The following is a 14,609-nucleotide window of genomic DNA, read 5'->3' on the forward strand; positions in this document are numbered from 1 at the left end:
TATGCTGTATTTGAACCTTTTCTCAGCACAATTGTCAAGAAGTATAAATTGTTTGTGAAATCATAAACATATTCTGCACCTTAGTTGTAAACACTTGTCATGTAGATATGGACATTGATTTTAGTGCGAGGTGTTAAAGGAACACGTTGCCTTGGATCGGACGAGTTGGTCTATAAAAAGCGTTTGAAACCGTTTGTTATGAAATGCATATGGTTAGAAAGATGTTTTAAAAGTAGAATATAATGATCCACACAAGTATCACTCAAAATTGCACGGGTTTCCTTTTACGTCGCGAACTATTACGGTTGGCCATTTATGGGAGTCAAAATTTTGACTCCCATAAATGGCCGCCGTGTTAGTGTACAAGGTAAAAAGAAAACCACGCAATTTGGAGGCATATTTGTTAGATCATTGTATTCTACTTTTACAACATCTTTCTACCCATGTGCATTTTATAACAAACGGTTACAGAACGCTTTTCAAAGACCAACTCGACCGATCCAAGGCAACGTGTTCCTTTAAGCTCCATTCATTCATGTGAATGATTTGAAATAGAGTCATCGTTTGGTGTTCGTAAACGCAATGCTGATGTAAATGTAAAATTATCACGAAAAATAAAGTTAAAAGTCCTCTGTGAAAGTTTGAATGCAATGAACACTTGTTGAGTAAACAGCAAAACCTCGTCCCAGATTTTTTATTACAAGATCTAACCACCACGTATAGTGAGATGACAGTGGGCACCAAACGCACAGCGCGGAAAATTGATTCACCTTAAAGTCACCTGGAAATAGAATTTTTATTTTGTCAAACATAAGAGTAAATGTTTAGTAACAATAAAACAATTGTTTTAGTAATTGTTTGTAACGATATATATGTTTAAAAAATAGAAAATTTGTTTGGGGGTTGACTCCGCCTACCCCATTTGTGACGTCAATCGAGGCAGACTTTTCCTTGATGCGTAGAGTAAACAAACGTGCCAAGTCCAAGTCGTGAGTTTGTACGTTTCGAAAAAAATGTTTTCTTGCATGTTTCCGTCAATGCCGACTAAGTGTATTGCTGCTGGATGCAGCAAAACAACTAAAGATGGAGTCAGTCTGCATGGCTGGTCAGACTCACAAGAGCAATAGTGCTTAGTGGTCCGGTCCGACGTCTTTTTTATCAGCGCTGTGCAGCATTTTCTCCTCAAATATCGCGCCTCGATTGACGTCACGAACAGCGCCCTCTCAGGTCGGGGCCTACTCTAAAGTTTGTAAATAAGTAAAGAGATAATTATTTAGAACCTTGGTTAACTGTTTATTCACATTCCACTCATCAAAACACATTATTATATAAGTGACAACAGCTTTATTTTGACAAAATACCACTTCCAGGTGACTTTAAGCCGAGTTTTGACATTTCTGAAATAATCATTTCACTTCACAATATACTTACTATACCTTTACTGTCTAAATAGCATGGAGCCTTTGGAATAGAAATTACATAATTTGTTTCTTTTAAGGTAATTAAGGGAGTTATGACACGTCATTCGATCCCATTCAACCAAAGTGAAGATTCATTCTAACCCTCACAAGAAGCACACCATTCAATCAAGCCATGAAAAGAACAAACGTCTTCAATCAATCCGTTTGGGCAACTTGCCAGTGCCCCTACTGAATGGTTGATGCATCATATCGCTTGCTGCCAACGATGAACTCCCTCCATTACCACCCACCAACCCACCCACCCTCCAAAACCACCCACCAACCCACCCTCCCTCCATAACCACCCGTCAACCTACCCTCCCTCCAAAACCAACTTCCAACCCACCCTACCTCCAAAACCACCCACAATCCCACCCAACCTCCAAAACCACCCACCAACCCACCAACCCTCCAAAACCACCCACCCTCCAAAACCACCCACCAACCCACCCTCCCCCAAAACCACCCACCAACCCACCCTCCCTCCAAAACCACCCACCAACCCAACCTCCCTCCAAAACCACCCACCAACCCACCCACCCTCCAAAACCACCTGCAACCCACCCTCCCTCCAAAACCACCCACCAACCCACCCTCTCTCCAAAACCATTCAACAACCCACCCTCCCTCCAAAACCAACTACCAACCCACCCTCCCTCCAAAACCACCCATCAACCCACCCTCCCTCCAAAACCAACTACCAACCCAATTTTTTCAAAATAAAGCTTTTGTCACTAATGATATGTGTTTTGATGAGTGGAATGTGAATAAACAGTTAACTAAGGTTTTAAAAAATCAGTTCTTATGTTATTTACAAATTTAAGAGTAGACCCCGACCCGAGAGGGCGCTGTTCGTGACGTCAATCGAGGCAGACTTTGCATGTATGCGTAGAGTAAACACAATTGCAAAGTACATGTACGGACCAAGTCGTGAGTTTACGTTTCCGGCAATGACGACCAGGTGTGTTGCTGCTGAATGCAGAAAAACCCTTTTTGAAATGTATCAACTCACGACTTGGACGTACATGTACTTTGCACGTGTGTTTACTGTACGCATTGCAGGCAAAGTCTGCCTCGATTGACGTCACAAAAGGGGTAGGCGGAGTCAGCCCCCTAAACAACTTTATATATTTTTTAAACATATAAATCGTGACAAACAATTACTAAAAAAATTGTTTTATTGTTCGTAAGCATATACTCTTATGTTTGAAAGAAAAAAATCTGATCTGTTTCCAAACCGTAAACGTGGCAAGACGATGATGAACTAAATTAAATTTTCTTCCTAACCAGAGAATTGAAGCATACAATGTTGGATATAATATTCTATTGAAATGGTAATTTTCAATGGTAGTGCGTCATTGTTACCAGGGAAACAGGTTAAATAAAACCACGGAGTGTTTAGAGTCTGTCTTTTTCATACAATATATTGAACACGATACCAGCCTGTCCAACCACCGAGCGAAATCGATTTTTTACTGTGATTTTTTTATTTTGCATATCAGTCTTAGTTTTATTGGTTATGCTAGCATTCCACATCATATTCGGTTTCAGTGAGGAAAACATACTGCGATAGCCTACCATTCTGTATTGTACGGCTTTTGGTAATGGCCTCAAGTGTTAATTATAAGGGATTCAATGTGTGGTGAAGAGGTTATAGTGGTTTAATCCCAACGAGGCCTGGTTCTTGATAATTTTACCGAGACGAAGTCGATGTAAATTATAAAGAACCAGGCCTCGGCGGGTTTAAACCACTAGTTGAAAACCGATTCAACACACTTTGTTTCCCATTCATAATTACCTTTTCGGTCAAAAACCTCATCACTTTTTGGTCAAAAAGTAAAATAAATTCAAACATTAAAATTGTTAAATAATTTCTTTCAACACAACACCCCTCCAGCTATGAAATGGTAAGCCCTCCGCCGCCCTCGGGTAAACAACTCCCTATAAGGGAATGCTGTGCGCGTCGCGCGTATCGCGTGATGTGGCACAACTGTTTCAGCCGTTGCTCTCGACCAATAGAAATGAAGAAACTGTCTTATAAGAACAGGTGCAAGGTCGCGTGTCACGCCCATGAATTAACACTTTTTACCGGTCATAAACAAAGGTTTATACACACCCACGTGACGCGCTCTCCACCAATAGGATAAGCGAAACTGTCTGAGGTTTTTATGAATGCACCTCATTCAACAGTCTGCGCTTGCGCATTGGTATTTGCGATAAGGTCTATAGTAATGTGCGCTTGCTCAGAACTACGTAAACAATAGACCTTTTCGCAAATACTGGGGCGCGCGCGTAAAGCTTGGATTTAGATGCATTGTGGTCTAGCTGGTAGCAAAATTTGATTCATGTCTATCCCACAATGCACCTCATTCAACAGTCTGCGCTTGCGCATTGGTATTTGCGATAAGGTCTATGGAAATTTACCTGGTATATCTGCTGCCACCTAGAGTTCCAAAGTCTCCCATTAAACGGATGAAAAATGTTTTGCATCATTGTTTATGTTTTTTCTTCCGGCTTGCTTGCCTAGCCTTTTCACTGCCTGTTTTTTTTGCTCTCCACCAATAGGATAAGCGAAACTGTCTGAGGTTTTTATGAATATCAGATAGTACTATCATTTTTAGGTCACATATGTCTTTAACACTAAAATTGATTGAGGACAAACCTGACGGAGCAAAATCTCTCCAATAGACCTGTTTTTGTTTGCGACGTCACGTACGACTTTTGCCAAGCTAGCAAGGTTTGGATTCTATGAGAAACCAAAATAGTGATATATTTGTTGGAAACAACGAAACCAGTCATGGCATGCATTTTGATCAAAAAAATATGAATATTTTGTTGCAGAAATGTTGAATTTTATCACAATAAATTAACATACGATTGAATGTTTGCAATCACTCGGGCCGTCCATGCAAACCAGCGCGGTTTAGTTTGTGAACAATAGAAGGGTTTATAATACAGGGTTTCACTATGATAAAGCGCGCCACCAATAGTCATGTTTAGATCTCTCATTCACACGAGAAGAGTTTTGCAATGATAAAGACGTGCTTATATTTTGTTAACCGAAGATAATTACATCGACTCATCCATAAAAACCACCATAAAACTTAAATTAACACTAAAAAAGACCCACAATTTCTTCTGCCCATTCCAGTATGCTACAAAGTAAGGTTGAACTGATTGTGGACTTTAATGGAAGACTTTTAGGACGCTTGGTGGCAGCAGACTTACCGGGTAAAATCCAGTGTTCTCGGTATAGTAATGTGCGCTTGCTCAGAACTACGTAAACAATGGAAATTTACCTGGTAAGTCTGCTGCCACCTAGAGTTCCAAAGTCTCCCATTAAACGGATGAAAAATGTTTTGCATCATTGTTTATGTTTTTTCTTGCGGCTTGCTGGCCAAGCCTTTTCACTGCCTGTTTTTTCTCCCAACAGAGTGAAGGAACGTCCTCTTATTTGCATAGGCGGCGGCAGTGATGCTTCGTAAAAACGTTCGGTTCTACTCGGTGAAACCGAAGCTTTCTCTTTCGTAATTTTGAGGTTGGTGGGTTAGTGCGTGGTTTTGGGGGAAGTGGGTTGGTGAGTGGTTTGGAGGGAGCTTGGGTTAGTGGGTGGTTTGGAGAGAAATTGGGATGGTAGCAGTTTGGGGGATGGGTTGGTGAGTGGTTTAGAAAAGGATGGTTAGTGGGTGATTTTAGAGAGTTTAGAGTAGCTGGTAACACTTTGCACTAAAATCAACGTCAAAATATACAAGGCAAATATATTGTGCAGAAAACGTTTAATACTTTGTAAATAAATAATTTTTGATAATTGTGCTGAGAAAATGGTGCAAATACACAATCTTAAAACAGTTTTTAGATTTGAAACACATTTCTAAGAATACTTCTGTACCGACGTTTTCCTCATGTTATTCTTAATCATGTTTAGACTCTTGCGTGTGTTTGAATCCTACAAACCATGTAAGCAGGTGTCAAAATGATAACCACATGTTTAGAAAGTCGGTACAACTTATGTTGTAAACTACGCACTGTTTTTACAGTGCATCAAACTGTAACAACAACAGCTAAATTCAAAAATTTTATAAAATTTTCAGGATCAAGATCTGCAATCATAATCAAATCGACCGTCACCTAAAAATACTATTTTTGTTTAGTGTCTGACGAAACAAAAAATCACTAATCCTGTTCATTAAACACCAAGATTTAAAAAATGTGAACCTAATCAACACGTTTTCAATCGGTTACTGTGTCTTCCATTTCCACCTTTAGCCCTTGCTTAATGGTCCTTGCTGCTTTTTAGACAAACCATCTTCCCTAAAACTTGCTCAAGCAGATCAAATTTACGAATAAATAATATGGCAAAAGTTGCACCCGACTAGTTAACAATGAAGCATTGGGCCGTGTCTGTATTGGCGACTGCAGGTTGTGGCAGTTGCTAAAGGTGTGTCAAATTGGTATCCATTACATTGTATTACCCTAGCTTGCACCAACGTTACATGCGACTACTGACTGCCACCCTCGCCCCCTCTATAACATACGCTTATAAAGCTACGGCTTTACTTTGACTACACGATATAATTGTCAACATACCTCATTCATCATCATTGAATTTACCATCCACTAGAAAACAGAGACATTGAGAATCTCACAAAAAACAATCATCATTAACACCAAAAATTAAAAGTTTCTAGTTTCATCATTAGATGACAATCCGTTTCTGTGTCTTCCATTATTATTCTTCATGTCTCCTTCGTTTCCTAATGACCCATGCTACTTCATGGACAAACCATCTTCCCTCCAGCTTGTTTAGGCAGATTGAAGGAGTGGCATCGGGGGTGTGGTCGGCAAGCCTTCCCGCATGATCCGACGCCTTCCTCCATGAACTCCTCCATGGCGTGGTGTAGCAGGCACTGAGGAGTGAGGCGGCCACCACTGCTAACAGGGAGCTCGCACACGGCAAAGTGGAGCTTGCTACATCTGTCATCGTTCCATGTACCACCACCCCACTTGACTTGGACCCCACAATCTTCACCACCATTCTCGTCATTTGGCTCTCCATACACCCAATTCTCATAGGCGTTGGTATCATCACCCTTTAACGGACAGTGCTGCCAGTTTCCCTCCTCCAATATGTCATTGCAACCGATCCAAAGATGGTCATCTGGTGTCAGATCAGGTTCTTTCAGGAATAGTTCCCATATGTCATCCTGTTCGGATTGAGAGTTTGGGATGGCTAGGTTTGCTCGTGACTCGGCACAAGTGCGATTTGCTTGGTACCAATCCATCTTGTCCTTTATAATGAAGTAACATGACTCGCCGTATCGGTGCCAATCAGGAGGGCAGATTTCAGCCAATAGACGGCCACAGTAAACGCCAAGAACAAGACTCAATACTTGAGCTATATGCATCTTGTAAATTCTTCAAAATGCTTGAAAACGATTGCAAAAGATAAACGAGTAGAATATTTGATCTGTTTTATACAGACAGTAACAGGCGTCAGACAATGGTGACCGTAATGGTAGACAACCTCCAGCCAAATCCAGCTAATTCTTAAAATGTCTGAAATACTTCAAAGTACAGTAATCCAAAATCTGATACAGTTCGAGTGTTCGAGCAGCTTACTGATGACGTGGATATCGTTTAGTGGTTTATACTGTGGTGGTGTTATCGAGCCAAGTGCAAACTAAATATTGATTTCGCGGAGATGCGCCCCATTGAAATTATTATTATTGCAACCTCAAGGCTGGCCGTGTTTTTGAGGGCAACAACTAAACACAAACTATCAAGACGATGAAATCAATGCAACTGCACACTGGCCGTGTTGCCAGGGTAACAAGTAAACATAAACAACCTAAGGTAAAGTCAATCAATTATTGGCAAGTCTAATTTACTGCAGAACCACGCCGTACAACTGCCGGGTAAACACGATATTTGTTTGTGTAGAATTCAGAAGCAGTTCCTGTTAGGCAGTTAAGAATTCAAACCTATGCGAAAAGCGAAAACACGAGAATGTTTTGGAACTTTTTCAGAATAACCGAGTAAAACTAAAGACACAAAAAAAAGAACCCCCCCCCCCAAACAAAAAACAAACAAAAAAAACAAGCACCAAAATGGGAAATACGGATCCAATAAAAGGCATGAATTTTACAAAATGTTGGTAATTGAACAAAATTGTTGAGGTAAAGTACCAGCCAAAATACCATACACCCTTTTGACTACTACTTTGCTCAATTCTGCTCAGCCGGAAATGGTTCGGCAATATTTTTATTGGACCAAGGCTTGAGAACTTTAACCAAGAAACGGCAATAATGGATTAACGGCAAAGTAAGCAAAGGTTTTGCGCTACACCAATCACCCATAACATGGCGCATAAAACCTAGAGTCTTGTAAGGATACTGCGATACCTGTTTTAATAAGCCATTTTTCAATTGAATTAAATTGAATTTAATTGAATTTAATAATGGGCTTTGGTCGTGACGTTGTTAACATTCGCAAGCTAATCCCAACTGAGAATGTGCTGAATGCGAACCCCAAGTTATGGTAGTTTTTACCTGTGGAACGAGGGTATGGCTAAGAGTTCAGGAGGTACGATTGGTGATTAGTCTCGTGAGAAAGGCCTTTTAACTTTGCATTTTATGTGAAACAGGCGATGCGTCCTGACAAACAGTAGTTAAACAAAACACATTGTTCAGAAGAAGCATCTTTTATTATTGTATTTCAATGAGTTTCACATAAGTATGATTGAATGATTGGCTAACATTCGACCATCCAAATACTAACCAGCGCCGTTTGTTTATTAAAAAATGTAGGACGTTCTATCAGGTGATTCACTTAAAAAAAATAAAGCGCGCCACCAATAGTCTTGTTTTATTCTCTAATTCAAACAAACAGTTTTGCTAAGAAGTTGATGGGTTCGCATTTAAAAAAATTTAAAAAAAGGATTTGATGAGTTTATAGACCTTACACTCGTCATGAAATGAGAGACAAAATGTCTGCCTGCTTTGGCTCTTCCCATAGGGATGTAGTTGCGACGTTAAAGGATGAATCATGGAGGTAGGATTCGCATAGCTGCCATTGAGTGTTACTAATTGAATTCACGATCAAAAGTTGAAGTATAATTGTGAAACCATTCTGCCAACGTTGCAAGGACAACAGCATGTGGGTTGATGTTTTTGTAAAAGGAGAGTGTTTTTGTGCTTTTTTAGTGTGTTTTTTGGGTGGTTTTGGAGGGAGGGTGGGTTGGTGTTTTCTTTCCGAAAGCCTTCATGTTATAAAGATGGTAAAGCATCCTGTGAAATGAACATTGCCTGAATCCTAAATAATTCACTCCTAGTCAAGTTTTCTCGATTCTAGAGAATGTTCGTGTTGTCCATTTACCCGCTGTCATCTCGCTTTACGGGGATGATTCAACACCACGTGAAAATTCTCTGGACGATCTTTGCTGTTTTCTCAACAAGTAGACCTTGTTTTGAAAATTTCACTAGTATGGTCCTTTATCATTATCTTTTTCGTTAATTTTTACCTCAGCATTATGTTAACAAAACCGAACGATTATCTTTATTTTAAATAATTAACTAGAATGTGTGGCGTCTGTTGGAACTTGAATCATTTTGCACTATAATCAGCGGCCAAATCTACAAGACAAGTTTGTGCAGAAAATGTTTAATACTTTCAAATAAATACTTTTTGATAATTGTGTCGAGAAACTGGTTCAATACATCATAACAACAACAGCTAAATTTATAAATACTTTTCCAATCGGTTACTGTTTCCACCTTTAGCCCTTGTTTTATGACCCTTGCTGCTTTCCAGACAAAACATCTTCCCTAAAACCTGCTCAATGAGATATAATTAACAAATAAACATAGCATAAATAGCGCCAGACTTTTTTTTAACAACGAAGCAACGGGCCGTACCTGTATTGACGAATGCAGGCTGCGGCAGTTGCTAAAGGTGTCTCAAATTGGTATCATTACAACGTATTGACCTCTTGCACCAACGTTACATGCGACTACTGCCTGCCACCTCGTCCCCTCTATAACACACGCCTATAACGCAACAGCTTTATTTTGACTACTCGATATAATTATCAACATACCTCATACACCATCATTGAATTTACCATCCACTAGAAAACAGAGATATTGAGAATCTCACAAAAAACAATCATCATTAACACCAAAAATTAAAAGTTTCTAGTTTCATCATTAGAAGAAAATCCATTTCTGTGTCTTCCATTATTATTCTTCATGTCTCCTTCGTTTCCTAATGACCCTTGCTGCTTCATGGACAAACCATCTTCCCTCCAGCTTGTTTAGGCAGATTGAAGGAGTGGCATCGGGGATGTGATCGGCAAGCCTTCCCGCATGATCCGACGCCTTCCCCCATGAACTCCTCCATGGCGTGGTGTAGCAGGCACTGAGGAGTGAGGCGGCCACCACTGCTAACAGGGAGCTCGCATACGGCAAAGTTAGAGGCTTCACAAAGTCATCTTTCCATTGACCATTGTACCCATTGTCTTGGGCTCCACAGTCTTGACCATTGTTATAGTCATTTGGCTCTCCATTCCACCAATTCTCATAGGCGTTGGTTTCACCCTTCAACGGACAGTGCTGCCAGTTTCCCTCCTCCTCGATGTCATTGCAACCGATCCAGAGATTGTCACCTGATGTCAGATCAGGTTCTTTCAGGAATAGTTCCCATATGTCATCCTGTTCGGATTGAGAGTTTGGGATGGCTAGGTTTGCTCGTGACTCGGCACAAGTGCGATTTGCTTGGTACCAATCCATCTTGTCCATTATAATGAAGTAACATGACTCGCCGTATCGGTGCCAATCAGGAGGGCAGAATTCAGCCAATAGACGGGCACAGTAAACGCCAAGAACAAGACTCAATACTTGAGCTATACGCATCTTGTAAATTCTTCAAAATTCTTGAAAATATTGCAAAAGATAAACAAGTAAAATATTTGATGTGTTTTATACAGAGAGTAACAGGTGTCAGACAATGGTGAACGAAATGGTAGACAGTCTCCAGCCAAATCCAGCTAATTCTTAAAATGTCTGAAATACTTCAAAGTACAGTATTTGAAGTAATCCAGAAACTGATACAGTTTATCAGACGTTGAGTGTTCGAGCAGCTTACTGATGACGTGGATATCGTTTAGTGGTTTATACTGTGGTGGTGTTGTCGAGCCAAGTGCAAACTAAATATTGATTTCGCGGAGATGCGCCCAATTGAAATGATTATTATTGCAACCTCAAGGCTGGCAATTTTAAACACAAACTATCAAGACGATGAAATTAAGAAGCACACCGGGTAGTAGTTATTATTGCAACTGCACACTGGCCGTGTTGCCAGGGTAACAAGTAAACATAAACAACCTAAGGTGAAGTCAATCAATTGTTGGCAGGTCTAATTTACTGCAGAACCACGCCGTACAACCGCCGGGTAAACACGATATTTGTTTGTATAGAGTGAAGAAGCAGTTCCTACATAGGCAGTCTAGAATTCAAACCTATGCGAATTCAAAGCGAAAACACAAGAAGGTTTTAGAACTTTTTCAGAATAACCGAGTAAAACTAAAGGCAAATACAAATGACCCCCCCCCCCCTAAAAAAAGGGGGGGAAATACGGATCCCATAAAGAGGCATGAATTTTACAAAATGTTGGTCACTGAACAAAATTGTTGAGGTGAAGTACCAGCCAAAGTGCCATACACCATTTTGACTACTACTTTGCTCAATTCTGCTCAGCAGGAAATGGTTCGGCAATATTTGTGTAGTTATTGGACCAAGGCTTGAGAACTTTAACCAAGAAACGGCAATATTGGATTAACGGCAAAGTAAGCAAAGGTTTTGCGCTACACCAATCACCCATAACATGGGCATAAAACCTAGAGGCTTGTAAGGATACTGCGATACCTGTTTTAATAAGCCATTTTTCAATTGAATTTAATTGAATTTAATTGAATTTAATAATGGGCTTTGGTCGTGACGTTGTTAACATTCGCAAGCTAATCCCAACTGAGAATGTGCTGAATGTGAACCCCAAGTTATGGTAGTTTTTACCTGTGGAACTAGAGTATGGCTAAGAGTTCAAGAGGTACGATTGGTGATTAGTCTCGTGAGAAAGGCCTTTTAACTTTGCATTTTATGTGAAACAGGCGATGCGTCCTGCAAAAAGTAGGAAAACAAAACACAATGTTAAGAAGAAGCATCTTTTATTTTAGTTTTTCAATGAGTTATACATAAGTATGATTGAATGATTGGCTCACATCCGACCATCCAAATACTAACCAGCGCGGTTTGTTTATTAAAAAATGTAGGACGTTCTATCAGGTGATGCACTAAAACAAAAATAAAGCTCGCCACCAATAGTCTTGTTTTTTTTTCTCTAATTCAAACAAACAGTTTTGCTAAGAAGTTGATGGGCTCGCATTATAAACAAAGGATGTGATGAGTTTGTAGACCATACCCTCGTCATAAATGAGAGACAAAATGGCTGCCTGCTTTGGCTCTTCCCATAGGGATGTAGTTGCGAAGTTACATGATGAACCATGGAGGTAGGATTCGCATAGCTGCCATTGAGTGTTACTAATTGAATTCACGATCAAGAATTGAAGTATAGTTGTAAAGCCATTCTGCCAACGTTGCAAGGACAACAGCATGTGGGTTGATGTTTTTGTAAAGGGAGGGTGTTTTGTGTTTTTTAAGGGAGTGTGTTTTTTGGGGTGGTTTTGGAGGGAGGGTGGGTCGGTGGTTTCTTTCCGAAAGCCTTCATGTTATAAAGATGGTAAAGCATCCTGTAAAATGAGCATTGCCTGAATCCTAAAAAATTCACTCCTAGACAAGATTTCTCGATTCTAGAGAATGTTCGTGTTGTCCATTTACTCGCTGTCATCTCGCTTTACGGGGATGATTCCACATCACGTGAAAATTCTCTGGACGATCTTTGCTGTTTTCTCAACAAGTAGACCTTGTTTTGAAAATTTTACAATGGTCCTTTATCATTATCTTTCTTGTTAATTTCAACCTCAGCTTTATGTTAACAAAATCGAACGATTACCTTTATTTTAAATTGTTTACTAGATGTTTAGAGTTTAGCTGTTGGAACTTGAATAATTTTACACTATAATCAACATCCCTATCTACAAGACAAGTATGTGCAGAAATTGTTTAATATTTAACAAATAAATACTTTTAAAAATTGTGCCGAGAAAATGGTTCAATACAATAACAACAGCTAAATTCTATTTGGTATAGTTTCCAGGGTGCATCAAGATCTGTAATCAGAATTAAATCGACCGTGCCCTAAAAAAAAAAGTATCTAACACAACAACAGTTCACTAATACATGTTCATTAAACACCAAGAATTAAAAACTGTAAACTTAATCAATATTTGTTCAATCAGTTTTCGTGCCCTCCGTTTTTTACTGCAACCTCACTGCTTTCTAGACAAACCGTCTTCCCTCAATCTTGCTCCAGGAATAAAATGAATAAATTAGACAAAAATGACGCCAGACTATTTAATAATGAAGCATCGGTTCGTGTTTATATTGACGAATGCAGGCTGCGGCAGTTGCTAAAGGTGTGTCAAATTGGTACATTAAATTGACCTCTTGCACCAACGTTACATGCGACTACTGACTGCCACCCTCGCCCCGCTATAACATACGCTTATAAAGCTACGGCTTTACTTTGACAACACGATATAATTGTCAGCAAACCTCATAACATCATTATTTAATTCACTAGGCAAAAACAATCATCACTAAACACCAAGAATTAAAAGTGTAAATTTCATCAATGACAATCCGTTTATGTGTCTTCCATAATATTCTCCTTCATGTCTCCTTCGTTTCCTAATGACCCTTGCTGCTTCATGGACAAACCATCTTCCCTCCCGCTTGTTTAGGCAGATTGAAGGAGTGACATCGGGGGTGTGAACGGCAAGCCTTCCCGCATGATCCGACGCCTTCACCCATGAACTCCTCCATGGCGTGGTGTAGCAGGCACTGAGGAGTGAGGCGGCCACCACTGTTAATAGGGAGCTCGCACACGGCAAAGTGAGAGTTTTCGCAGTCGTGATCGTTCCATGTACCACCCCTCCACTTGATTTGGACACCACAATCTTCACCATCTCCGAAGTCATTTGGCTCTCCATACACCCAATTCTCATAGGCGTTGGTTTCACCCTTCAACGGACAGTGCTGCCAGTTTCCCTCCTCCTCGATGTCATTGCAACCGATCCAGAGATTGTCACCTGATGTCAGATCAGGTTCTTTCAGGAATAGTTCCCATATGTCATCCTGTTCGGATTGAGAGTTTGGGATGGCTAGGTTTGCTCGTGACTCGGCACAAGTGCGATTTGCTTGGTACCAATCCATCTTGTCCTTTATAATGAAGTAACATGACTCGCCGTATCGGTGCCAATCAGGAGGGCAGATTTCAGCCAACAGACGGCCACAGTAAACGCCAATAACAAGACTTAACACTTGACTAATCCGCATTTTGATGTTAACTGGAAATATTTGAAGTTGATCGTGAAAGAGAAACTGTTTTGAGAGTTCAACTAGTTCCAAACCATAACCGTTGTCAGACGCGACGGCAGGGCTAAGTGGCTGCTTGCTTTTGGTAGTATTCGTTGGAAATGGTGATTTTCAGTGGCAGTTCGTCAGGCCTGCAGTGCGTCATCGTTTCCAGGGAAACAGGTTAATTAAAACCACGGAGTTTTAACAGTCCGACTTTTTCTGAGATTATATTTTCAATACGAGACCAGCCCGCCCAACCGCCGAGTGAAATCGATTTTATTCGAAACTGTTATTTTCTGACTTTCAGTCGCCATATAGTATTGGTTTTCAAATCATTCACAATAGTGTTTGGTTTTGAACTTGATTACTTTTGTACTAAAATAAACGTCCACATTTACTAGACCAGTGTGTATAAATAAGGTGTGTGGATACTTTTGGTACAGAATTACTCAAAACATTTATTAGCCTAAAACCTTACTTGGTAACGAGTAATGGGGAGAGGATTATATAGTATTAAACAGTTTGAGAAATGGATCCCTCTGAGGTGACGTACTTTTCGCGAAAAAGGTAATTTTCAACTAATTTGATTTCGAGACGTCAGAATTAGATTTTGAGGTCT

General features: G+C 40.1%; 2 protein-coding genes and 1 pseudogene across 2 annotated transcripts; all 3 read right to left on the reverse strand.

Moving 5' to 3' along the window:
* Nucleotides 1–5,231: 5,231 nt before the first annotated feature.
* On the reverse strand, nucleotides 5,232–7,409 carry LOC139944277 (snaclec bothroinsularin subunit beta-like). The gene has a single exon (XM_071941264.1). The coding sequence runs from the start codon at nucleotides 6,863–6,865 to the stop codon at nucleotides 6,233–6,235; it is 633 nt and encodes a 210-aa protein (XP_071797365.1). The 5' UTR covers nucleotides 6,866–7,409; the 3' UTR covers nucleotides 5,232–6,232.
* A 2,263-nt stretch (nucleotides 7,410–9,672) lies between these two features.
* Nucleotides 9,673–10,369, reverse strand: LOC139944591 (lectin BRA-3-like; annotated as a pseudogene).
* Nucleotides 10,370–13,302: 2,933 nt separating this feature from the next.
* Nucleotides 13,303–14,350, reverse strand: LOC139944275 (echinoidin-like). Its single transcript, XM_071941262.1, has one exon. The coding sequence runs from the start codon at nucleotides 13,967–13,969 to the stop codon at nucleotides 13,340–13,342; it is 630 nt and encodes a 209-aa protein (XP_071797363.1). The 5' UTR covers nucleotides 13,970–14,350; the 3' UTR covers nucleotides 13,303–13,339.
* Between the last annotated feature and the right edge of the window lie 259 nt (nucleotides 14,351–14,609).

The sequence above is a fragment of the Asterias amurensis genome, chromosome 11 (genome assembly GCF_032118995.1).
Source record: "Asterias amurensis chromosome 11, ASM3211899v1".
NCBI classification, from domain to species: Eukaryota; Metazoa; Echinodermata; class Asteroidea; order Forcipulatida; family Asteriidae; genus Asterias; species Asterias amurensis.